This window comes from Thamnophis elegans, chromosome 4 (assembly GCF_009769535.1).
Source record: "Thamnophis elegans isolate rThaEle1 chromosome 4, rThaEle1.pri, whole genome shotgun sequence".
In the NCBI taxonomy this organism is placed as follows: domain Eukaryota; kingdom Metazoa; phylum Chordata; class Lepidosauria; order Squamata; family Colubridae; genus Thamnophis; species Thamnophis elegans.
The window spans coordinates 129,511,343-129,536,454 of record NC_045544.1 but is presented as its reverse complement, the minus strand read 5'-3'; the positions used below and the strand labels follow the sequence as shown (position 1 = coordinate 129,536,454).

Genomic DNA, 25,112 nt, shown 5'->3' with positions numbered 1-25,112 from the left:
GGAGTCTCCACACAGCCCGTTTTGGATGCCAGGTAAGTACAGGTTCTGGGAGAGCGAAACACGGGCCTCCTGGAAGTTCCGGAAGTCTGGAAATGGGCCTATTTGCTGCCTCCAAAGGGCTTCCGGAGCCCGGGAGAAGCCATTTTCGCCCTCCCAGAGGGTTGAGGAAAGCCTCCAAAGCCTGTGGAGGGTGAAAACGCCCCTCCCACCGCACCGTGGTGCGGAAGGCTGAGTAGGCCACGCCCACCATGGCCACACCCACCCAGCAACAGGGCAGAGAACCCATTGCTGAAATTTTTCAATCCCACCCCTGCTTGCCCTGATAACAGAGGGCTTCAGTGAACTGAAATTCATACATTTTAAAGTAGGAGTTCATCTGTGACGGAGATGAGTGGTTTCAAAAATTTGATCGATAGAATAATAAATAATTTTTAAAAAATATGCCAGCGAACAAATATGGTATTTCTGTACACTTGAAGCAAGTTCTCTACCAGTGAAATACGGCTTATCCTTGACTTATGACAGTTGGGACCAGAATCTCCTTTGCTAAGCAAGGCAATTATTAAGGGAGTTGCTCCCGATTTTATGACATTTTTTGCCACAGTTGTTAAGTGAATCGCTGTGGTTTTTAAGTGAATCATGTGGTTGTTAAGCGAATCTGGCTTCCCCCATTGACTTTGCTTGTTGGAAGCCATCTGGGAAGGTCACAAAATGAAACGCTGGGATGCTGAAACCGTTGCAAATACATTTTGGTTACATTTTGATCACGTGGCCATAGAGATGCTTAATGGTCGCAAGTGTGAGGATTGGCTGTAACAAGTCACCTTTTTCAGTGCCACTGTACTTTTGAACAGTCACTAAATGAATGATTATAAGTCGAGGACTACCTATAATCCATGACTTTTGCTTTTGTCTGCAACTTCCCAAAAACAAGAGAGAGAGAGATTTCCCAAATTCGTTGACGTAATTTCTGTCTTTAAAATTATTCTGTGACCCCCTCCTCCTTCCTTCTCCTACAACCAATTTTGTTGTATTTAAGTACAATGGCAATAAAGATTATACTTACTCCAGGGATGGGTTCCTGCCAGTTTTCACCTCTTCTATAGAAGAGGTTCTACAAATCTACAGTGTCGTTTAGAACCGGTTCAGCTCCCACCCCCCGCCTGTCCGCACTTCATCAAGATGAAGAGCGAGAGGAGGAATTCTGGGAGTTGAAGTCCACAAGTCTTAAAGCTGAACCCCCCCCTGGGGTTTTTTTTCTAAAGCGTTAGGGGTGTAAGGGTCTTGTAACTTGACAGCTTTAAGACTTGCGTGCTTCAAATGCCAGAGTTTCTGAGCCAACATTTTGGTTGTTAAGCAAGAGCGTTGTTAAGCAAGTTTCACCACGTTTTACAAGTTGGCCATGCCCAACCAGTCACATGGCTGGCAAGCCACTCCCACCTGGTCATGTGGCCAGCAAGCCACTCCCACAAAGCAGGCCACACCTACAGAAGAAGTTCTAAAAAGTTTTGAAACCCACCACTGACTTACTCCTATTTCAGGCATCACAACTGATTGTATCCTACGATGAACATGAACTTAACAACACATTCAAGTTTGGGGTGATTTACCAGAAGTTTAAACAAGTAAGTGACTATTTTATTGGAACAATAATATTTCCGCGGTTCTGTTGGTGATTTGACAGTTTAAGAGATGTTTTTCTCAATCATAGCAACTTTTAAATGTGTGGAGTTCAACATTTTTTTTGTTAAACTGATTATTATATACTATTAATGTCCACACACACACATATACGCGCACATGTGTGTGGGTGTGGGTGTGAATAATTGCATTAAATAACTATATAGAATTGTAACTATACTGCTAAAATGATACACTTTTTTTCCCTTTGTTTTTTTTTTACCTTTTTAAAAGACTTTTTATGTGCCTTATATTTGTTTGACAATGTGTACACTTCTAACTTTGTGGGTTTTTTGTCATTATTTTAAAAAGCAATAAAACAACAAACGAGCCAATAAAAAAGAGCTTGGAGAATTTATTGATCCAGCTCCACCTATGCTGTTGCAAAAAAGAAAAAAAATATGTAATCACCCTTTTGAACATATCTCTCTCTCTCTCCCTCCCTCCCTCCCTCCTTTCCTCTCCCCCTCTCTCTCTTGTAAACAGTTAGTGACAATAGTTATTTAGAGAGCAAGTTGATTACCTCTCACCATAATAGGAGTAATCTTTTCCAAAATTTAGTTTTGCTACTGGTGGTTTCAAAATGAAGAGGAATTCTATGATTTTTGTTTGGAATTGCTTCATCTTTCCAGACACAGGAAGAAGAATTGTTTGGGAACAATGAAGAAAGCCCTGCCTTCAAAAACTTCTTGAACTTGTTGGGAGAAACCATTACACTACAGGATTTCAAAGGGTAAATCAAGCTATTAATCATTCACATGGCTCCTCCCTCCCTCCCTCCCCCCCTTCTTGCTTTCTCTCTTTTTCCCTGCCTCTTTTTCTCTCTCTCTCTTTCACCCTCCCCTCCTTCCTTCGTTTCCCCTCCCTCCCTTCTTGCTTTCTTGCTTTTTCCCTTCCTCCCTCCCTCTCTTCCTCCATCCCTCCCTCTCTTTCTCTCTCTCTCTCTTTCTCCCTCCTCCCTCCTTCCTTCGTTTCCCCGCTCCCTTCTTGCTTTCTCCCTCCCTCCCTCCCTCCCTCCCTCCATCCCTCCCTTCTTGCTTTCTAGCTTTCTTCCCTCCCTCCCTCTCTTTCTCCCTCCCTCTTTTTCTCCCTCCCTCCTTCCTTTCTTGCTTTTTCTCTTCATACCTCCCTCTTTCTCCCCCCTCTCTTTCTCCCTCCCTTTCTCCCTCCCTCTCTCCCTCCTTCCTTTCTTGCTTTCTCCCTTCATACCTAGCTCTTTCCCTCTTCCTCTCTTTCTCCCTCCCTTTCTCCCTCCCTCCTCCCTTTCTTGCTTTCTCCCTTCCTCCCTCTTTTTCTTCCTCCCTCCCTCCTTCCTTCCTTTCTTGCTTTCTCCCTTCATCCCTCCCTCTCGTTCTCCCTCCCTCCATCTCTCCCTCCCTCCCTCCTTGCTTTCTTCCTTCATACCTAGCTCTTTCTCCCTCTCTCTCTCCCTCCCTTTCTCCCTCCCTCCTTCCTTTCTTGCTTTCTCCCTTCATTCCTCTTTTTCTCCCTCCTTTTCTCCTTCCTTTCTCCCTTCCTTCCTCCCTCCCTTCCTCTTTCCTAGTACCAAAGGTCTCCTATCTGGTTTTGGTTTCTTTTCAGCTTTCGAGGTGGCCTGGATGTGACTCATGCCCAGACAGGCACAGAATCTGTATACACCGTGTTCAGGGACAGAGAGATTATGTTCCACGTTTCCACCAAGCTTCCCTTCACGGAGGGCGACACCCAGCAGGTAAGCGAGCTTTCTCTTTCGAGATATAATATCAGGGTGGCACAAGGGATGAAGTGGCCAAGTGAACATTGTGTAACTGGCCGTGGAAGGAAAGGTGTGAATTGCTTTTGGCCGGAGTGCCCATGTCTTGTGATTGAATAACCTCTCCAGGGAAGTGGCACAGACAGATGGATGTTAGTTTTTTTTTTTTTTTTTTAAGACAAATTTTGGGGAGGGCAGATCTGGCCAGCAATTTAAAAGCAACAACAGCCCTCAGCAACCCATGTTAACTGCAGAAAAATAGGCCCATGTCTATGTGTGCGTATAAATATTTGTGTTTATAATTCTATCTGGAAATGTGTTGTTTAAAAAGTGCCATTATCAAAAGGAATTGTGTATGGAAATTCCCATGATTTTGCATAAAGGCTTTTTTTAAAAACAAACTAGCTCAGTAATGGCTAACCTTTTTGCCATCACATGCCAAAAGTGGGGGAAGCGCAGGGGGAGGGCAGGGAAGTCGTGCATGCACATGACCACCACCACCCCATGCATGCACGGGCAACATCCTTGCCCTCCACCCCCGCTTTTGGCACGCAATGGCACAGTGGACCCATTTTTCGCCCTCCCCAGGCTCCAGAGGCTTTCTAGGAAAAATATATATATAATTTTTTTATTATTTTTTTCCTATAACACCTTACAGTCATTAAATCAACATTATTATGTCATCATACCTGTACATGTAAATATTATTTTGCTTCTATGTTTATAAACCTTTATACACAGTTCTCTCTCTCTCTCTCTCTCTCTCTCTATCTATCTATCTATCTATCTATATATATGTGTGTGTGTGTGTGTGTGTGTATTTTCAAACTTGTAATCAGTGAAGCTGGGCTTATATAGTTTTATCCAGCTGTGTGTGTCCGTGTGTGTGGGGGGGGAATGGATGGGGCCTGAGGAGGAAGTCACTACACTTGGAGAGGGAGAGCACCAGCAAGGAGACCACAGGAGGAGGCAGGAAGCCAAGCAAAGAGCCATGCTGGACCACACACACTTTCCCCCAGCCCCGGAAGGATCCAGCCCAGCTTCACTGATTACAGGTTTGAAAAGGCAACATGGCTCTGCCTGCAATCAAACTACACTTGGGGAGGGAGAGCACAAGCGAGCCAAGGTCCTTCCCTTCAGCCTTTGCCCAAAGCTCCGCACAGCATCAGGAGAATGAAGTTTGAATTCCTCCCCCTTCCTCCGACCCACATGTACCTTTTCCAGCTGCTTCAGGGAGGACTTCCAACTGTGCTCTTGCCTCGTGTCCTCTGAAGAAGCCCCGCCCAAACGAGCGCCCTCTATTATGAGGCAGGAGAACTGCATGCCTCAACTACATCTGGACTTTTTAGGCTTTTAACCCTTGCTTAACTCTCTGCTCCAGCGATCATAAAATGCCTAAAAGGTCAGACTAGATAAGCCATGCAGTTTTTCTGCCTCATAGTAGAGGGCGCTTTTTAGAGGATTTTTTAAACAGTTAAGCAGAGTCATCCACAGTGAGGCAGCAACTAGCTCAGTCTGACCTCAGCTCTCGCCTTTTTCCTTTTACATTTTTTTTCTTTTCATGATGACAGTGGTGAGGCTCTGCCTCCCCTGCCTCACCTGACTGCACGTCCCTGCATGCAACCTTTAACTCCTGATTTGTTTTCAAATTTCCTTTGATGTCTAAAATTTTACTATATCTAACCATTTTCAATAGATCTAGTGTATTGGGATGTGTCATGGCTTCCATAGTGGAAAGCCATGTCAGTAGTTTCATGTAGTATTTTTTTCTAATTTTATTCCAGACCTGTATTAGTGCATCTCTAATATAGTTCTATGAAAGTATTTTTGTTTCTTTTTACCCTCTTCCCATAGGAAAATGTGCCATCCCGTTTGCAAATCGTGGCCCTCTAATGTTAGTATTCTTTTATTTTTTAAATTGATCCAATCCCTAATCCATGTTAATGCTGTTGCTTTGTAATAAAGCTCCCAGTCAGGGAGTCCCATACCACCTCTGCTTCTGTCATCCTGTAGAGCTTTCAACTTTATCCTGGCTTTCTTCCTTTGCCATATAAATTTTAATAGAATCTTGTTCAATTCAATAAAAAATTTTTTTTCTAATTTTATGGGGATTGTTTGAAATAAGTATAATAGTCTCGGTAATACATTCATTTTTATCGCTGCTATTTTCCCTAATAATGATAGTTGTAGTTTCCCCCATAATTCTAGATCTTTTTTTACTTGTTGCACTAATTTTATATAATTATTTTCTTTTATAGTTGAGCACTTTGCAGTTAGCCATATTCCAAGATATTTAACTTTCTTTGTCACTTGCAGTCCTATTATTCTTTCTAATTCTTTATTTTGTTCTTCCTTCAAATTTTTAGTTATCATTTTAGTCTTTTCTGTATTAATCTTTAACCCTGCTACATCTCCATATTTTTCTAATTCATTAAACTATTTCCTGTTTCTAGCAGATCTTCTATACCAAATCATCTACAAAGCCCTGAATTTTATACTCCTCCCTTTTAATTTTAGTTCCTCTTATCTCCGAATTTGTCTAATTCTTATTAGCAGACTTTCAAGCATCAGGATAAATAGCAGAGGTGATAGTGGGCAACCCTGCCTTACTCCTTTCATTATTTTAAAGGTCTCTGTACTTTCCCCATTTAATAATATATTTTCCCTTTGGGTAGAGAATATCGTTTCTATTAAACTTTCAAATTGGTCCCCTAATTTCATATTCTTAATTTGTTGCATCATGAATTCCCAATTTAAATTGTGAAATGCCCTCTGTGCATCCAGAAAAACAAGTGCCACTTGTTTCTCTGGATGTGCCTCATAGTACTCTAAGATATTTGCTACTATTCTGGTATTGTTCCTAATTTGTTTTGTTGACAGAAATCCATTTTGGTCTGGATGTATATAGTCATTTAATAGTTTTTTCATTCTCTCCGCTATTATTGTTGTGAATATTTTATAGTCGGCATTTAACAATGAGATTGGCCTATAGTTGTGAATCTGTTTTTTATCTGCACCTTCTTTAAATATTCATGCAATATGTGCTTCCCTCCATGAATCCGTTTTTTTTGCTTCCATCAGTGCCTCATTATACATCTCCAACATCAAGGGTTCTATCAATTCGTTCAATTCATCTATTATTTTATACCATTCTGCTGGAAATCCATCTGGGCCTGGCATTTTATTATTTTTCTGTTTTTGGATCGCCTGTTCCAATTCTAGCTTCATTATTTTTTTTGACAACATTTCTTTCATGTCTTCTGTTATTGACAGTGTTTCTTCTCCATTTAGATATTCTTTTATTTGTTTTTCATCTGCTTGTTCCCCTTTATACAGATTCTCAAAGTACTTATATGCAATCTTTTTCTTCCCTTCCATTGTATGTTGTAATTCACCAGTTTCCTCTTGAAGTTGATATATTAATCTTTTCTCTCTCTCTTTTCTCAATCTGTATGCCAACCACCTCCCTGGTTTATTTGCTTGCTCAAAGAAGTTTTGTTTTGTTAGTTTTAGGCCCTTTACCATTTCTTCCTGGTCTGATATATTTAATTTATGTTTTGCTAACACCCAAACCTTTCTAATTTTGTCATTCTTTGGCTTATTTCTATTTCTAAATTTTTAATTTCCTCCTCTAATACCTTCTGTTGTGCCCATTTCTCTGTTTCTTTTTGCTGAACACGCTATAATTATTCCGCGGGAATAAGCTTTCATGGAGTCCCATAGATTTTGTATAGATGTTTGTTCTTTTGTGTTTTCCTTAAGGAATAACTCCAATTCGTTTCTACATTTTTGAATACATTCTTTTTCTTTTAATATTTGCAAATTTAACATCCATCTTGGTCTAGTTTTTTTTCCTTCCCAGATTATTTTAATGGGGTTGTGATCCACCCACGTATTTGGTAATATTTCAATTGTATGTATTTCTGCCCCAATTTCCCCGTTCATCCATGCCATATCAATCTGTGACTAAGATTGATGTGGATTGGAGTAAAAGGTAAATTGTTTTTTTCTGGTTCCATTTTTCTCCCAATATCTATTAAATTTAGCTCCTCCATCATCTCAAAGCAAGTTGTTGGTAATACTTTTTTTTATTTTTAGTTTTTTTGTCACTTACGTAATCTTCTTTACTGTCCACTATGGCATTATAATCTCCTATTATACAAATATTCCTCAATCCAATTTCTCTAATTTTTTTCACATGGTTTTTTATATTTTATTTTCATTTTGGGCATATATTGCTACCTGTAGTAGTGATTTTTGGTTTATCCCTATCTCTATCATTAATATTCTTCCCTTTGGGTCTGCATAAATTACATTTGTCTTTATCCCATCTTTAACATATATCGCTATCCCTTTTCTCTTTTCTTCTGCTGATGCTGCATATAATTTTCCTAATTTAGGACATTCCAGGTATTTTATATCTTGTTTTTTAATGTGTGTTTTCTGTAATCATATTATATCTGCCTTTTGTTTTGTCAATTTTGCCCAGATACACTTAAATTTAAACCGTTAATATTTACTGACAATAATTAAATTTCTTCTTCCATCCTCCTAATTCTCTGCCTGTCTTTATTTTTTATTAACTCTAATTTCTTTTTCGCCTCCTTGTTTTTGGTCTCACTTCCTCCGCTCTCTGTTGCTCTTTCTCCTCCCTTCTACTTTCTCCTTGTTCTCCTTCTGTTGTTCTCTGTTGTTGTTCTTCCTGGCTTCTATATTCCAACTCCTCCTTACTGCTCTGTTCCTCTTCCGGGCCTACTAGTTACTCATATCAATCTTGTGCCTTCTCCAGATTGTCAACTTTAATCCTTTTCTCCTGCCAAGTTACCAACATCCCTTCGGGTATCAACCACCTGAATAGTATATCTTGTTTAATCAGTTGTGTCACCAGAAATCAATAGTCTCTCTGTTGCTCCCTCACTCTTTGCGGGATTTGTTTCAGGGTTTGTATCTCTTTCCCTTTGTACACCATCATGTCTCGTCTCTTGTTATTCTATTATAACTCTCACTTTTTTCCTCGCAAATCTAATGTGTACTTCTCTAGGAAATCGGTGTCTTCTGGCATAATTAGTGCTTACCCTGTATATATCATTCAATTCATTTAGGATCTCATGCTTGTCTCTTTGTAACATATCTGCTATTAATTCCGACATTATCATTTGTAAATCTTCCTCTTTTGTCTCTGTTACATTCTGGAATCAGAGATAAAATGCTGCACGATCTATTTCCAGGTGGATGAGGAAGTCTTCTAAGTTTTTGGTTGATGTTTTCATCTGCTGTTCAACTAAGTCTAGTTTCTTCTCTGTTCATTCTGTTCTTTTTTTTAACCGCTTTTATTGACTGTTCATTTTTTTCCAGTTTTTGTTGTATTATTCCCATTTTATCATCTAATTTCTGTATGTAGTGTTAGGTAAGCTCCCCGTTGGGAGAGCAAGTATGTTCAACGAAGCGTTGTGAGAGTTGTGGTGGAGAACACACAAACCAGCATACAGAGACACTGCAGTTTAAATAGGCTTTTACTTTTGTGGAAATAGAGGTATCAGAGTCCATCAAACAGTCCAAGTCATACACGGATAATTCAGCCAGGCGTCAATGTCTTTCAGTTAAGGGATAATCCAAATAACATAGTCCAGTATCATATAATCAGTTCGGTACACAAAGTTTGCTAACAGTTGCAAAACTTACAATAGCTCAAGGCACTTTCTAACAGCCAGCTTCCAAAACACTCAGATCAGATCAGCCCAGCATCTAATGAACAAAGAGCTAACAGTCATTCTGGCTCCCTCTTATGGCCGATTGAGGAAAACAGTTGTCTTTTTCCCGGCTTTCAGTGATGTTGTGATACTCGCCATCTCTTTTAAAAAATTTTTTAAAAAATTTCCTATCAATATTCTTTCCCTCCTCTTTTAATCACAATCCTAAATTTGCTACTAATAGGCTATATACTGTTACATTAGATATTACTGATAATATAATATATATGCTTTGCTGTTAAGTTTTTTTAAATAATTCCTTAACTTAGCTTGTTCTATCTATAATAATCCAGAAACAGTAGTCCTAAAGCAGTATAAGCAACTTAAATAATCTCTCTCTCTCTATATATATATATAAAAATTATTCAATAACAACCAGTAATAATAGGAAGGAAAAAGCAAACAGAGAGAGAGAAGCCTCAGTATTCAGTACTCATTTATACCAACAGTGCTATATCTTAAGAATGCAATTATTTTATTGTATCCTTAGTGTAATTACTGCAATTAATCCAGATAGATATTTATAACCATAGACCTATATATAAGGATATCTGGGCTACAGAAAAATAAATAAAAATGACATCAGTGAGGAAAGAAGAAATATTTATTCCTAAAAGCAAAACAGTTTGCCCAGGGTTGAAATGCTACCGGTTCAGGCCAGTTTGCCCGAACCGGTAGTAAAAAATGCTTTATTTTTTTTAAAAAAAAGTTCCGATGATTGCGTGACACAGCTGATTTTTACCGCTGATCATCGGAACCTTTTTTTCAACTTTTTGTTAGCATTTTTAAACTACTGATTTGAGCAAATAGATATTAAAAACTGCTTTTAAAAAGTTTTTAAAAGGTTTCGATGATCAGCTGTGCGACAATCAGCTGCGCCACGCTTTATATTATATTATATAGCAGGAAATCCTGCTTTCTAGTGAATCTAAATCATATGGCACAGCTGTTCCCCCCTCCTCACTGTTCTACTTACCTTTGCAGTATCAGAAAAGGCTTGTACACATGAAGTGTACCAGCAGCAGACCTCAAAGCATTTCATCCCTGAGTTTGCCTTTAGAGGCAAGCTGCAGAGAAATAGGGTATAGCAGCAGATTTCTATAGGGGAGCTGGTGCAGGATGAAGTGTCTAGGTGTTGATTCTAGGGTGATACTTGAGGTGTGTGTGTATGTGTGAGTGTGTAGGTACGTTTATTCTTGTGAACATACAGTTCCTCCAGGAGCCCGAATTTAATGGAGCTTTCCTGTCCAATCATGTCCGACTATAGGGCAGGGTGCTCATCTCTGTTTCTTGACTGAGGGGACCAGCATTATCCAAAGCCATTTTCCCTGGTCATGTAGCCAGCATGACTGTATGCCAAAGGTGCAGGGAATGCTGTTACCTTCCATCAAAATGTTACCTATTAATCTACTCACATTTGCGTGCTTTCAAACTGCTAGCCATGGCAGGGCAGTGGTTAGAGTGCAGTACTGCAAGCTACTTCTGCTGACTGCCGGCTGCCTGCAATTTGGCAGTTCGAATCCCAGCAGGCTCAAGGTTGACTAAGCCTTCCATCCATCCGAGGTGGGTAAAAAGAGGACCCAGATTGTTGGGGGGCAATAGGCTGGTTCTGTAAACCGCTTAGAGCGGGCTGTAAAGCACTATGAAGCAGCATATATCGTATTTTGTGGAGTAAAAGACACACTGGAGTATAAGACGCACCAAGGTTTTGAAGAGGCAAATTAAAAAAAAAGTTTTTGCACTCTGCAAACCTTCCAAAAATGGCCCATTTTTTTTGCAAAAATGGGCTGTTTTTTCCCCCAGAAAAGGGTATGAATGGCCTTTAGGAGGCTTGTATAGTGCTCCTGTGGGGGTGGGGTGGGGCAAAAACGAGCAAAAAAAAAAGGCATGGACAGCCTTTAGGAGGCTTATAGAGTGTTCCTGGGGGCTGGGGGGGGAAGTGAGCAAAAAACGGCCCTTTTTTGCTCATTTCTACCTTTTCCAGCCCCCAGGGGCTCTCTGAAAGCCTCCTACAGGTCCTGCACAGCCATTTTGGTGAACGGGGTGGGGCTTCGGGAGGCCAAAAATGCTGTATTCAGTGTATAAGACGCACCCAGATTTTCAGCCTCTTTTCTGAGGGAAAAAGGTGCGTCTTATACTCGGAAAAATATGGTAAGTCTAAGTGCTATTGCTGTTTTTAGGCCAGGCGTGCTTCACCTTCCTGTTATTAGACTTAGAAAAAGTCTGCCGTGATGAGAAAAAATGGGGATGTTGTTTCCACTTAAGAACTATCACCTGGAGATGTTTTTGTCTCTTTTCTTTTAACCTTCCTAGCTTCAGCGGAAAAGACACATTGGCAACGACATCGTGGCTATTATATTCCAAGAAGAAAACACTCCCTTTGTTCCGGATATGATTGCTTCGAATTTTCTGCACGCCTATATTGTCGTTCAGGCAGACAATCCAGAAACGGATAATACGTCCTATAAAGTAAGTGGGTGAGAAAAGTAAAATGTGTGTGTGTGTCCCCTGGTTTCTGTGTGCGTGTGCCCACATCTGTTTTCCATCTTAACAAATAAGCACTTTGGTGGCTTTGAGAAATGTACCTGTTTGACCAGAGATAAAGAGTTCCTGCTAAGCTTTTGTGAAAATCGTTATTTATTCTGGGAGAAGCAGCTGGTGCCCTCGGCGCTGTTGTCTAGCCTATCTGCACATTGGCAGGAAATGTCATTAAATGCCCAGAGGCACGTAGCATACATCTGTCCTTGAAGCCTTAGCAAAATCAAGCTTGACTGAAGGTTGCAGAGCAGGTGGCCAGCAGGCTTTAATGGGCATTATGCCCATTCTGGGATAATTTGCAGATTATTGTGAGTCAGTTGCTTTGCCACCCTGTTGTCCCATATCGGAAGAAAGTGTACCGGAGTTATTTTAACAGATTTTAACAGAGTTGGGAGGGACCTCATAGGTCATCTAGTCCAACCCCCTGCCCAAGCAGAGACCTTACACCATTTCTGACAAATGGCAGTCCAATATCTTCTTGAAAGCCTCCAGTGATGAAGCTCCCAGAACTTCTGAAGGCAACTTCTGTTCCATGGGTTGATTGTTCTCACTGTCAGAAAATCCCTCCTTATTTCCAGGTTAATCAGTTTCCATTCATTCCTTGTCTGGCCTTCAGGAGCCTTGGAAAATAGTTTGTCTCTCTTTGGGCATTTTTCTGTCTTCATCACTATACCAAACTTGCTCTTTTATAGATATTACAGAGCTAGAATCTTCAGGCCATTCTTGGTGTGCAGATGGGTTGAGATTCGTATTTGGCTTTTCATGGTAAAGGAAATAAATGTATTTATGCAAGCAGCTAAATTATGCTACGGGGTATTCTTTCTATGTCAGTCCTTGGATCTCCCTCCCTCACAATGGACCTAGTCCTAGTGGTAGTCAGAAAGACTGGAACTTGGTCAAAAGGACCAATACTTCATGATCTAGAATATTACACTAGTAACAATTACTAGGAACAATGGATGGAAACTGACCAAGGAGAGATTCAACTTGGAAACAAGGAGGAATTTTCTGACAGTGAGAGCAATCAACCAATGAAACAGTTTGCCTTCAGAAGTTATGACAGCTTCATCACTGGAAGCTTTCAAGAAGAGACTGGATTGCCATCTGTCAGAAATGGTGCAGGGTCTCCTGCTTGGGTGGGGTGTTGGACTAGATGACCTCCAAGGTCCCGTCCAACTCTGTTAATTTGTTAGATCCATTTGTATCTGCATTGTAGAGTGGCTTGCACAGTTCAGTTCATAAATAAAAGATGTAAAATTAACAATCAGTTTGGGGATTGAAAGACATGTTTCAATTGCTCGGTTTGGAAAACAATATGGTTAAAGTAGAATAATGAATATTCAGAGGCAAGAATTACATTTTCTCCATTTTGGACAGATTATAATCATTATGTTAATAGCAACGGTTTTGTTGGCTTATGAAATACGGAAATTGTGAGCCCGTTTTGGACTTTTGTGCCTTTTATTTTAATTCATTTAAAATAGCATATTGTGGTTTGTTGCTCAATCAGCCAGGTGTTCTGGTTGGATTTGGCATTTTTGTCTACCTCTTGAGGACTTCCCAAGAACCTCAGATAGGCCCATGTGGATGTGTTAAAGGTATCATTGTTAGGATGGAAGCTGTTCCTATTAGAGCTGCCTTTTGCAATTAACCAATGGTGATTTTGTCAGTGTTGATCCAGTTGTAGGCATCCAAGGTGCCTATTACTGTTGTTGTTAGTTGTGAAGTCATGTCCGACCCATCACGACCCCATGGACAACGTTCCTCCAGGCCTTTCAGTCCTCTACCATCCTCTGGAATCCATATAAGCTCTTGCCTTCTGCTTCGATGACTCCATCCAGCCACCTCATTCTCTGTCGTCCCCTTCTTCTTTTGCCCTCCATCTTTCCCAGCATTAGGCTCTTCTCCAGTGAGTCCTTCCTTCCTATTATTTTTTTAGCATTACTATTATATTATTAGTGGGAACGCGGTGACTCAGTGACTAAGATGCTGAGCTTGTCAATCAGAAAGGTTAGCAGTTCGAATCCCCAGCACCCATTACTTGTCCCAGCTTCTGCCAACCCAGCAGTTTGAAAGCACATAAAAAATGCAAGTAGAAAAATAGGAACCACTTTGGTGGGAAGGTAATACTGTTCTCTGCACCTTCGGCGTTTAGTCCTGCCAGCCACATGACCACGGAGATGTCTTTCGGGCAGTGCTAGCTTTTCGGCTTTGAAACAGAGATGAGTACTGCCCCCTAGAGTCAGGAACGACTAGTACATATGTGTGAGCGGAACCTTTACCTTTATTATGTTATTATTCATATTAGTTTTTTGTATTACTCCTCAAACCATTATATGTTCTTTGCCTTTGGGAGGGAGGCAGGGAGGGGATGTTGAGGGTAATGCCCACCATATGGATCCAGACATCTTGCCAGAAATCTTGCCATCTGCCCAGAAGTGCAGAACTCACTGGTGTTCAATGACTTCACCAACCAGAGGTTCTCCTTGGAAGGAATTCAACATCAGTTAAGCTGGATCAGTGTCTCCAGAATCCTCGCGACTTACATCTGGGTTACATTGTTGGCAATGATTATGGCAGTGATTAGTCCTTGTTGCCCCATTCTGGAATAATTTCCAATTTCTCAGTCTAACCCATAACTTCTGGAGAGTTTGTAGTAGTCTCCTATCCAAGTGGTAATCAGGTTTGATCTGCCTATTTTGTTTAAATCAGTCAAGGCTGGCTAGATTCTGCTGCTTGCCAAGGCAGCCCTTTCCAATATGCAGTTAATTGAATTTCATTTCATTTAGAATCATCTTTTCTATTAGCCACCTGCTTCCAATTTTTTCCTCACTACCTTGACGGATTTGATTGCTTGGTTCTGGGGTTGTTTTGGCCTTTGATACTGTAATGGAAGAAAGGGTAGTCCCAAATTTTCCTTGTTGCAATATTATAGTCAATAGCTTCCTTTCACACAAAATACTATATTAACTCAATGGGTTATGGTGCTATTTCTCAGCTTTGGCAAATTTAAGATGGGTGGATTTCAATTCCCAGAGTTCTTCAGCCATCCTTGCTGTCCACCCATCCTAAATTTGCCAAGATTAGGAAACTCTGGGTTAGGAAAACCTCTGGCTGAAGCATTCACACAAGAACTTGTTTAATATTAAGCTTGATGGTGTGTGTGTGTTTTAGTGTGTTGAGTGGATGACATCCATTTGGCTAGACTGGAGTTTGAGAGGCTAAAATTTCCACACTCAGCACACAACTCAGGGAGGCCTTTGATAGTAGACCTAAAGTTGCAACCAGACAACCACCCAAGGGAAACAGATTCCCACAAGCCAAGAAACAACAGAACAATGATATTAACATGGCGACCAGGACATTTAATGTGTTAGAATATTCATGAGTGGGAGAGTTATGATAACAAGGTCAGCCAATGAATAGCACAGCAACTAAGTCAGCTAATGGGAGGTGAAACAACTAGGGGCCAGGGCGTGGTTTAGCCTGCAACCTTCTGTGTCTGTGCAGAGAATTGAAACAGAAACTTAAGCTCTCTGTCTGCTCTGAACTCTGATATGAAACTGTTGTCTTCTGCTTGTGTTCTGCTTGTAACTTCTATCACGTTGAAATAATCTACTATTGGTATTGTACATTTATTCATCTGTTATTATGTGTATAAAGAAGTTAATGAATCCAGCTGAATCAGTTATGTGTGTGTCAGGGGTGGGTTCCGGCTTCTGTTACTGCCTGTTCATTCAGGGACGTGCTACATGTGTGCGTGCTTGATGGGCGCTAAGCGCGCATGTGCAGTAGTAAAAAAAATGCTTCTGCACATGCGTAGAAGCAAAAAACCAAGATGGTGGTGCCTATGGCGCCACCGATAGAACTGGTTTGAGGGCGTGGCCAGCCGAGTTGCTACCTATTTGGCCGAACCGGTCCAAACCAGTAGGAACTCACCTGTGGTGTGTGTGCTTTCTGGATTTGATTTTTCTGCAACAAACTGATAGTAAGGACCCCAGATCTCTGTTTTACTGCCACATTTACACCAACAGCACCATCACAGGCCCCAACAATTTCACACACAAATTTAGAGTCACCTTCACATACCTTTCTTCTAATGTGATAGCAATGGCTCTCTGGATTCTGTAAACAAGCCAGGCTTTGTGCAAAATAATTAATGGTCCGGTTTGATATCAGAAAGTAATTGGAGAGCATTTAACCTCCCAGGACACTCACAGATCACAAGTCATAATTCTGCGTCAAAAGGAGTATGCCAGCACAGTTGAGCGTGAGACGGCTGAATATACATCAATATGTCCTAGGCTATTTCAGAAGGCCTGAACAAACATATCAATTGTTAATGGGCGAAGGACTTGCAATCTGTCCACCTTGAACCTTTATCTGCTTAACCTTAACAAGAGTTGATTAGTTTGTGTGATAGACAGCTTTGTAAGTTTGAAAAATAAATAACACCCCCCCACCCCAACCCGTGAGCTACAGTTCACAAAACTTATGCCTCATAATAACATTTGTTAGCCTTAAAAGGTGAAGACTCTTATGGTTTTTCTCCAACTTGGTACCTACAATCTGTAACACTTTCCATAGTTATCGGCCTGGAGGAACATCAGCATTGAGAAATTCTAGGGTTCATAGTTATATTTCTATTTCATATTTGTAGTTTGAAGACTTGAGAAAGGTTTTCTTAGATCTTGGATGTCCTCATTAGGGCAGGATCTCCATATTCATAGATAATCTTATCTTCTTCAAAGCAGCTAGAAAAGACCCTCAGGACTTCCAAGAATGATATGGCTGGCCAAGAGTGAGAGAAACAGAAATTTAATCAGAGAGACCTTTGTACAATTACTCTATTTACATTGGGTTCTTTTACAAGTAGCCTTTGTGCCTATCTCATACACTCAAATGCTTTTTCTGTTTCCTTGTTTTGGATAGGTAGCTGTCACAGCACGAGAAGATGTCCCGTCTTTTGGTCCTTCACTGCCAAGCCCACCTGTATTTCAAAAAGTAAGATCCAACCCTAACCTTAAAACAAGGTTTGTTTGGTTCTTAGGGGAAATAATTTGGGAGATCTGGGGGAGGGGGTTGAATTTAATAGATTGATTTAAATCTAAGAGCCACAGTGGTGTTTAGAATGCAGTATTGCAGGCTACTTCTGCTCATCACTGGCTGCCGGCAATTTGGCAGTTCAGGTCTCACCAGGCTGAAGGTTGACTCATCCTTCCATCCTTCCAAGGTTGGTAAAATGAGGACCCAAATTGTTGAGAGCAATGTGCTGATTCTGTAAACTGCTTAGAGAAGACTGTAAAGCATTGTGAAGTGGTATTTAAGTCTAAGTGTCATTGCTATTGCTATTTTTGGAAGTTTTGCCAATATAACAGCATTTCTACTTTTCAATTAATTACTAAGGCTTTGCCACCATATCAGTCTGTAGAGAACCATCTCCCTCCACACCTCCAAAAAAGGGGCCTAAAATGACACCAATTTCATGACGTAGACTGGATTTCTGTATTGCACTAAATCAAACTGAGAGCATTGATTTTTGTTTTAGCTTGTCATAGGACCCCATTGTTGTGGATTACAAACCACTATTTTATTAGTCTTTTATTTTCAGGGGATATCATCATCATCATTGTCCATTACTTTGCATTATTATTAAGTTCCTAAGATTACATGAAGTGTGATGTCAGGGTTCCATATAGCATCCAAAATTAAATCAGAGTCCGAGGCAAATGATTCCTCAAAGTTCCAATTTATTAAGAGAGCCATGTTGGCACATCTGGACAAACCCAAATCTGAAAGTTTCCAAGTTTTCCCCACCCAGTTGAAAGTTCAAGATCCTGTCCCCACAGCCACAAGTCCACCAGACGTTCCAATCTTCCCCAGCCACGCTGGCAGCTTCCACACATCTAGTTCCAGCCAGGTGCAGAGACAAAGATGACCTTGTCTTTCGAAGAAGAATATTATTATGGCTACATCTCACCCAACTCTGTATAATTCCCCCCCCCCTTCCTATTTTCCCACAATAGAAAATAGACAGTAGAAAGTGTGGCAGGCCTGAAGTCCAAAAGAAAATATAGCTTGCAGGCATGACATGTGACTGGTTAGGCAATGATGTCACCAGAGTAGGCAGGTCTGATGTGTTGGTCCTTTTATTTTAAAATTTTGTTGGTTTAAAAAATAAAAAACCAAAAATGCTCTGTCAGCCAGAGACTCAATATTCCTGTTGCATCAACAGAGGGATAGTTTCAAGATCACATGAGGTGATAGTTCTGCTCTATGCTGCACGAGTGAGGAAATACTTGGCCTACTGCATCTGATTCTGGTTATCATAGCACAAAAAAGATAATTAAGAACATAGAAAGTGTGCTGAGAAGAGTAACAAAGTTGATAAGGGATTTGGAGGCTAAACCATACGAAGAACGACTGAGGGAACTAGGTATCAAAAGTACATCTAACGAAGAGAAGAACCACGGGTAACATGAAAGCAATCTTTCAGTATTTGAAGGACTGCCACAGGGAAGAGGGGGCCAACCTATTCTCCGAAGTACCTGAGGGTATGAAAAGAAGTCACAAGTGGAAAGATAATTAAAGAGAGATCTAAGCTAGAACTAAGGAGAAATCTCCTGTCAGAAAAATTAATCAGTGGAACAGCTTACCTCTGGAAGTTGTGGCTGCTCCAACACTGGAAGTTTTCAAGAGGAGATTGGACAACCACTTGTCTAGAATAGTATGGGTTCTCCTGCCTGAGCAAGGGAGCTGGATTAGAAGACCTCCAAGGTCCCTTCCAACTGTATTATTCTATGTTCTATGTAGGAAATGGTCAGTGATAGAATATAATAGATTAAAACAGTTAGAAGGGACCTTGGAGGTCTTCTAATCCAGCCCCCTTACTCGGGCAGGAGACCCCATACCATTCTAGACAAATGGTTGTCCAATCTCTTCTTAAAAACTTCCAGTGTTGGAGCATTCACAACTTCTGGAAGCAAGTTCTTCCACTGATTAATTGTTCTAACTGTCAGGATTCTTCCTTAGTTCTAGGTTGCTTCTCTCCTTGATTAGTTTCCACCCATTGCTTCTTGTTCTACCCTCAGGTGCTTTGGAGAATAGTTTGACTCCCTCCTCTTTGTGGTGGCAGCCCCTGAGATACTGGAAGACTGCTATCATGTCTCCCCTGGTCCTTCTTTTCATTAAACTAGACATACCCAGTTCCTGCAACCGTTCTTCATATGTTTTAGCCTCCAGTGCCCTCATCATCTTTGTTGCTCTTCTCTGCACCCCTTCTAGAGTCTCAGCATCTTTTCTACATCGTGGTGACCAAAACTGAATGCAGTATTCCAAGTGTGGCCTTACCAAGGCATTATAAAGTGGTTCACTTCACGTGATCTTGATTCTATCCCTCTGTTTATGCAGCCTAGAACTGTGTTGGCTTTTTTGGCAGCTGTTTTAGCATCCAGTCCCCAAATCATCCTGGTTGCTCTTCTCTGCACTCTTTCTAGAGTCTCCACATCTTTTTTTTTGGAAGATGTGTTGATGATTCCCTGAAGTCGCACCCAATGAACTGGGTCATTAGAAAGCTAACCTGCTTTTTTCATATTTTAGAATGCAGAATTCCGAGAGTTTCTTCTCACAAAGCTGATCAACGCAGAAAATGCCTGCTGCAAATCAGACAAGTTTGCCAAGCTTGAGGTAAGGAAAAATGAGGTTTCCCCTGAGCAGGTAAATAGGACAACCTGCTCAGCCCAAATCCATTTTGCTTTGGGATATCGGAGACTAGCAGTCACGTTTTAAAGGGACCCTTTGAAGCCAAATACCAGGACAAGAGAGTCCTTGTAATACCAGGACAAGAGAGGCTTATTATGAATTCTGCAGCTTCGTGAAGTAATTTCACAATTCCTGCATCATGGTATTGATGAAAAATCTAGTGCTTCAATTCTTGCATCTCTCTGTATTTTGCAACAGAGTTCCAGGTTAGGAAAAAAAATGCAAGTGTATATACGTATGGAATTTGGACAAACGAAGCGTAGAGATGTATTTCCAATACCTTTAAAACATGTATTGAAAAATAGATTAAAAGGTGTTTGTGAATACGTACCCTGTTCCCCTGAAAATAAGACCTCCCCAGATAATAAGCCCAATTGGGCTTTTGAGCGCATCCACTAAATAAGCCCTCCCCAAAAATATTTAAATGCATCGGCAGCCGGTACCTGCCATTTCCTTTGGTTGCTTGCCACACAAACAAAATGAGGTGTGGAGGTCAGGCTGGAGGGGGGGGGGGGAAGGGAGGGGGAACATGCCCCACGAACCCCACACACTTTTACCACAACCCTAGCCACCGCACCCCTTCGGTCACGCTAATGGCCGCCACACGAAGAGAGGCAGGCCTAGCGATGTGCAACACAGCAGCAGCCATGACCACGCTCGGCGCTTCTTGCACCTCAAAAATAATAAGACCTCTCTGGTCTTATTATCTTTTGATCCCCGAAATAAGGCCAAGCGCTAAAATAATACTATTATTATTTTCGGGGAAACACCATATGTATATATTAGACGTCTGATGAAATAATCTTAGACTGAACCATACAACGCTGAATGGCCCAGAAACAGATTGCTCCGTTAATCTTTATGGAAAGGCATTTTAGGAGACCCCTGGCTTAGAATAGCCAAAAGCCTCTGTTGTGTAGCCTTGGCATCAGAGAGTGTCACTTTGTGGGATGCCTATGCATTTATGCAACTTCTTGTGGTCTCAAGTTCTTTCAGGAAGGGCTGCTGAGGGCAGTCATTCCTGCAAAGAAAAAATGCAGGCAGGCAGGCAGGCAGGGATTAATGGAAGGAAGGAAGGAAGGAAAGAAAGAAAGAAAGAAAGAAAGAAGGAAGGAAAGGGAAGAGAGGGAGGAAGAAAAGGAAAGAGGGGGAAAGAAAGGAATGAGGGTGGAAGGAGAGTGAAGTGAACAGCAATCTATTATCAACAAATGAGTTTCTCATTGTAGTAAGAAGATTTAATTCAGAGTTCAGAATTATCTCAAGGCGTATGAGGCAGTCATCTTATTGTCTATGTTTGACGACATTGGAGCATCTCTAGAATGAAATGTTTGTAGAGATTCCAAACAGACTTTTAAAACTTTTTACATTAAAGCCATGTCCCAGTAATCATTTGACTACTTCATATTCTCAATAACTTCCCTCTCTCACCCAAACAAAACTTCAATTTGTTTCTTAGATTTAGATCTGTTTTTCCTCCAGGAACTCATTTCAGTGTATCTATTAGTCCCTTCTCCTGTCCCCCATCCTAATGTATGTTGGGCTAAGAGATCGTGACTAGCCCAAGATCAGAGAATTTCCATAGCTGAGCATGCACCCACCCTGGGTTCTCCACAGTGCTACCCAACACCTAGACCCGTGATGGCGAATGAATGGCACATGTGCCCAAAGAATTGTGTGAAGCCAGGTCACCCAGCATGAGTGGCCTTCTGGGTTTCTGGCCCGCATGTGTGGACGACAATTAGCTATCCTTTGTGCGCGCAGCAGTGTCGAAAACCGGTGTGCATCGTGCATGCGTGCGTGACGTTTCCGTGTGACCATTTGGTGCCGAACAGGTTTGCTGTCACCGGCCTAGACTGTACTGGTATACCATGCAATTGTTTGTAATAAGAAACGCCTTCGTGTGAAAAGTTGTTTGTGCGAAGTTTGCCGCATGTCATTGGAATTGTTTGATCCAGGAATTCTGGCAATCTGAGGCACACCGCTGTGAAACGAACACTACAACGCAAGGGTGGGCAACTGTAGCCCTTTCCCCTGCTGTAGCACAACAGGAGGGATTGCCTTCCCAGCTCCCCTCCCCCCCCCCCCCCGTTGAAATGGCTTTCTGTGATCAAAAGCATCTCCTGCTGACTCACGCAGAAGTCTTTGGGCGGATTAAATCTTGTTTAATCAATAGATCAGAGCTCACAGCTCTATTAATTACAGGCTTCCTGCTGAGAAAACAACATGGCCATCTCTATGAAGTCATCTGGGGTTGAGCTCAACTTGAAGGGAAATTTATCTTAAAGCCAATTAAAGCGGAGCCGCATTTGCGAATATTCAGCTTCCTCAGGCATGCATGCGCTTCCTTTTTTTTAAAAAAAAAATTAATTTGCGAGAGCTGATCTCTATTACCGCTCAAATCTCCCAGGTGAACCAGACATCCCACAGAAGCTGTGACCACGTCAAAAACTGAAAGAAAAGGAAAGAAAGAGCAGCTTCATTACAAAGGGGGTCAAAAGGAGGCAGAGGACAAAAAGCATATTGCATCCTTATAGTATAAGCTTCGCACCTGAGCAAAGGGTTGGAATAGAAGACCTCCAAGGTCCCTTCCCACCCTATTATTCTTTGTTCTATGTAGGAAACTGGTCAAGAATAGAATAGAATAACAGAGTTGGAAGGGACCTTGTAGGTCTTCTAGTCCAACCCCCTGCTCAGGCATTTCATTTCAGACATATGATGATCCAATTAATCAGTGGAACGGCTTATCTCTGGAAGTTGTGGATGTTCCACCATTGGAAGTTTTCAAGAGGAGATTGGACAATCATTTGTCTGGAATGGTATAGGGAAGGGATAGCTACCCTGCTTTTGACTCACTTCTTTCACCCGCCCCAAGCTCCAGAGGCTTTCTAGGAGCCTGGGGAGGGCGAAAACACCCTCCCCCCCCCCCCGAGGCTCTCCAGAGGCTTTAGGAGCTTCCCTGAATCCACCGGAGGGCAAAAAATGGCCCTACAGGCAACCCGGAAGTTCAGGAACAGTGACTTCTGGTTTTCAAGGAAGCCTCCGGAGGGCGAAAAACGGCCTTAAAAGAAGGCCAAAATCAGCTGGCTGACAGGACAACGCCTCGCATGCCCTAATAAATGGTTCCGCGTGCCACCTGTGGCACGCATGCCATAGGTTCACCATCATGGGTATAGGGTCTCCTAAAGTTTTGTTTGGATGAGAGAAGGAAGTTATTAAGAATTTAAAGGGGTCAAATGATTCATCTCTTGCTCCTCCTTCTCTCCTTCCACCTCCTTCCTTCCTTCCTTCCTCCCTCCCTCCCTCCCTTTTTCCCTTTCTTCCGCCCACTCCTCCCTCCTTCCCTCTCTCCCTTCCTTCCTTCACCCCTCCTTCCCTGTCCTCCTCCCTCCCTCCCTTCCCTTTGCACCTTTGGGACATGTGTTGCAACATCGTACATATACTATTTTTATTTATTTAAAAGATGTATAAAGCCACCCATAGTAGCACACACAACTCTGGGTGTGGGATATTGGTGTGAAAAAGACAAACAATAAAATCAATAAGGGGAAAAGAACAAAATGAAATAAAAATAAGGAAAGCCAGGCACCCAACCCATCACTACAGGTTAGTCCTCGACTTATGACCATAATGGAGCCTGCCCATTATGGTTGTATGTCATGACGCTTGTAAAATGGGTCACCTATATAAGTGACCCGATTTTATGACATTTTAAAAATCATTAATGAAACACTGTGGTCGTTAAGTGAACCAATTGTTCGCTTTGGGGCAGTTTGTGCCAAAAAGTGGAAGTAAATGCTGGATTTGGGCAAAACATCATAAAACACCGTAAATAGTGATTCCACAGATTAGTGTTCCTCAACCTCGTTAACTGGAAGGTGTGTGGACTTCAACTCCCAGAATTCCCCAGCCAGCATGGGAATTCTGGAAGTTGAAGTCCACACACCTTCAAGTTACCAAGGCTGAGAAAAAAGTGACCCAGCCCCTTTTTAGCCTACATCAGAGCTGCAAGGCCATTTTCATACCCCATAAATGTTGTTTCTAGGATCGGACACGGGCTGCCTTGTTGGACAACTTACACGATGAACTCCACATCCACACGCAGCTGATGCTGGGCCTAGGATCCGAGGAAGACAAGCTGGAGAATGGTGGGCATGGCGGATTCTTGGAATCATTTAAGGTAATTTAAAAAAAAAAGGAAAAAGAAAAACTCTTGACTTTTTGAATGTAGAGAAGCGGAGGCATAGTTTTGACTGCAAAATGCCCCCAATTAAATACCAGTGACATTTTGACTGCTAGCTTCTTTCAATGTCTCAAGTCATCCTGGTCATGGTTGTCCTGAAAGTGCTTTTTTCAAGACTCAACTGGACTTTCTGGCTTTTCTTTGAAGATGCCTCGCTTCTCATCCAAGAAGCTTCTTCAGCTCTGACTGGATGGTGGGAAAGGGAAGGATTTATATTACTTGCAGACAGCTGGTCATTTGCATCCTTTTAGAGGGTCACTGAAGCACTTGGAGGTTTATCTCTGTCCTCAGGGTCAGCTGACTAGTGCAAATGGGTGTGGAGACTTCTTGGAATTGCTGAGAGGACTGTGTTGCAAACCGGAGATAGGTAGTATCATATCCTTTCCCCTCTCTCAACAGAGAGGGAGAGATACAACATTATCAGCCTACAACACCCTTTCAGCAGTTGCTAGAAGGCTCCGCACCCATTTGCACTGCTCAGGTGACACAGAAAAACTGACAAATGGCCTTGATGACTCCCTAAAAGAATGCAAATGACCAGCTGTCTGCAAGGAGTATAAATCCTTCCATTCCCCCCACCTAATCAGAACTGGAGAAGCTTCTTGGATGAGAAGCAAAACCTGCTCAAGGAAGAACAAAGAAAGCCCACTTGCCTCTTGAAAGGGCCCCTTTAGGATAGCCTCTTTCAATACATAGCGTCCTTCCACCAGTCATTGCCCATCACCCAATGCTGCTTGTCAGTGGTGGGTTTGCTTTTACCGTCGCTACTGGTATGCTGATCGCAGTCTGTTCGTGCACGTGCCGGACGTGCGCTGTGCATGCGCCTGATGTGCGCTGTGCTCACATGCGCAATCCACCACCCCTGCGACAATCAGCTGCTTATTGCGGCTCGCACAGGCACCGCACGCTTGTGCGCACATGGGCACTTTGCCATTTGCCGTAAAGGCAGCTATAGAGCGCGGGCGGGTGGGTGGACCAAACGAGCCACCGTACCAATCAGTGGTGGGTTTCAAAAATTGTTCGAACCTACTCTGTGGGTGTGGCCTTCTTTGTGGGAGTGGCTTGCCACCCATGTGACTGGATGGGAGTGGCTTGCTGCCCATGTGACCGGATATGAAGATGCCGACGACACTTGTCAGAACCACCTTAAATTACCTCACACACAGCACTGGCATGCATAGGAATATGATGTAAACTTCTTTTTTAAAAGGCATCTTTGGTTTGCGTTAAAACAACTTCAACACCTGCAATGTTCTGATTGCACCACAAACGCAGTAGTCATCTTACCTTTCACAGAGGCACTGAGTTTTATAAATATGAGCATGATAGTGTAGAATAATCATATCCAAGGACCAGTGGTGGGTTTCAAAAAAAATTTGGAACCTCTTCTGTAGGTGTGGCCTGCTTTCCG

The 25,112-nt window shown here is 41.9% G+C and overlaps 1 protein-coding gene across 6 annotated transcripts in view; it reads left to right on the top strand.

Annotated features, from left to right (window-relative positions):
* Nucleotides 1–25,112, top strand: part of RAP1GAP2 (RAP1 GTPase activating protein 2) — a 293,472-nt gene that overhangs the window by 233,680 nt on the left and 34,680 nt on the right. For all 6 annotated transcript variants that reach the window (XM_032215467.1, XM_032215469.1, XM_032215466.1 and 3 more), the window contains 7 exons: nt 1,542–1,625; nt 2,313–2,413; nt 3,262–3,391; nt 11,476–11,631; nt 16,633–16,704; nt 19,300–19,386; nt 23,504–23,638. In XM_032215467.1, coding sequence (XP_032071358.1) covers nt 1,542–1,625; nt 2,313–2,413; nt 3,262–3,391; nt 11,476–11,631; nt 16,633–16,704; nt 19,300–19,386; nt 23,504–23,638 — 765 coding nt within the window. The remainder of the gene's footprint in view (nt 1–1,541; nt 1,626–2,312; nt 2,414–3,261; nt 3,392–11,475; nt 11,632–16,632; nt 16,705–19,299; nt 19,387–23,503; nt 23,639–25,112) is intronic.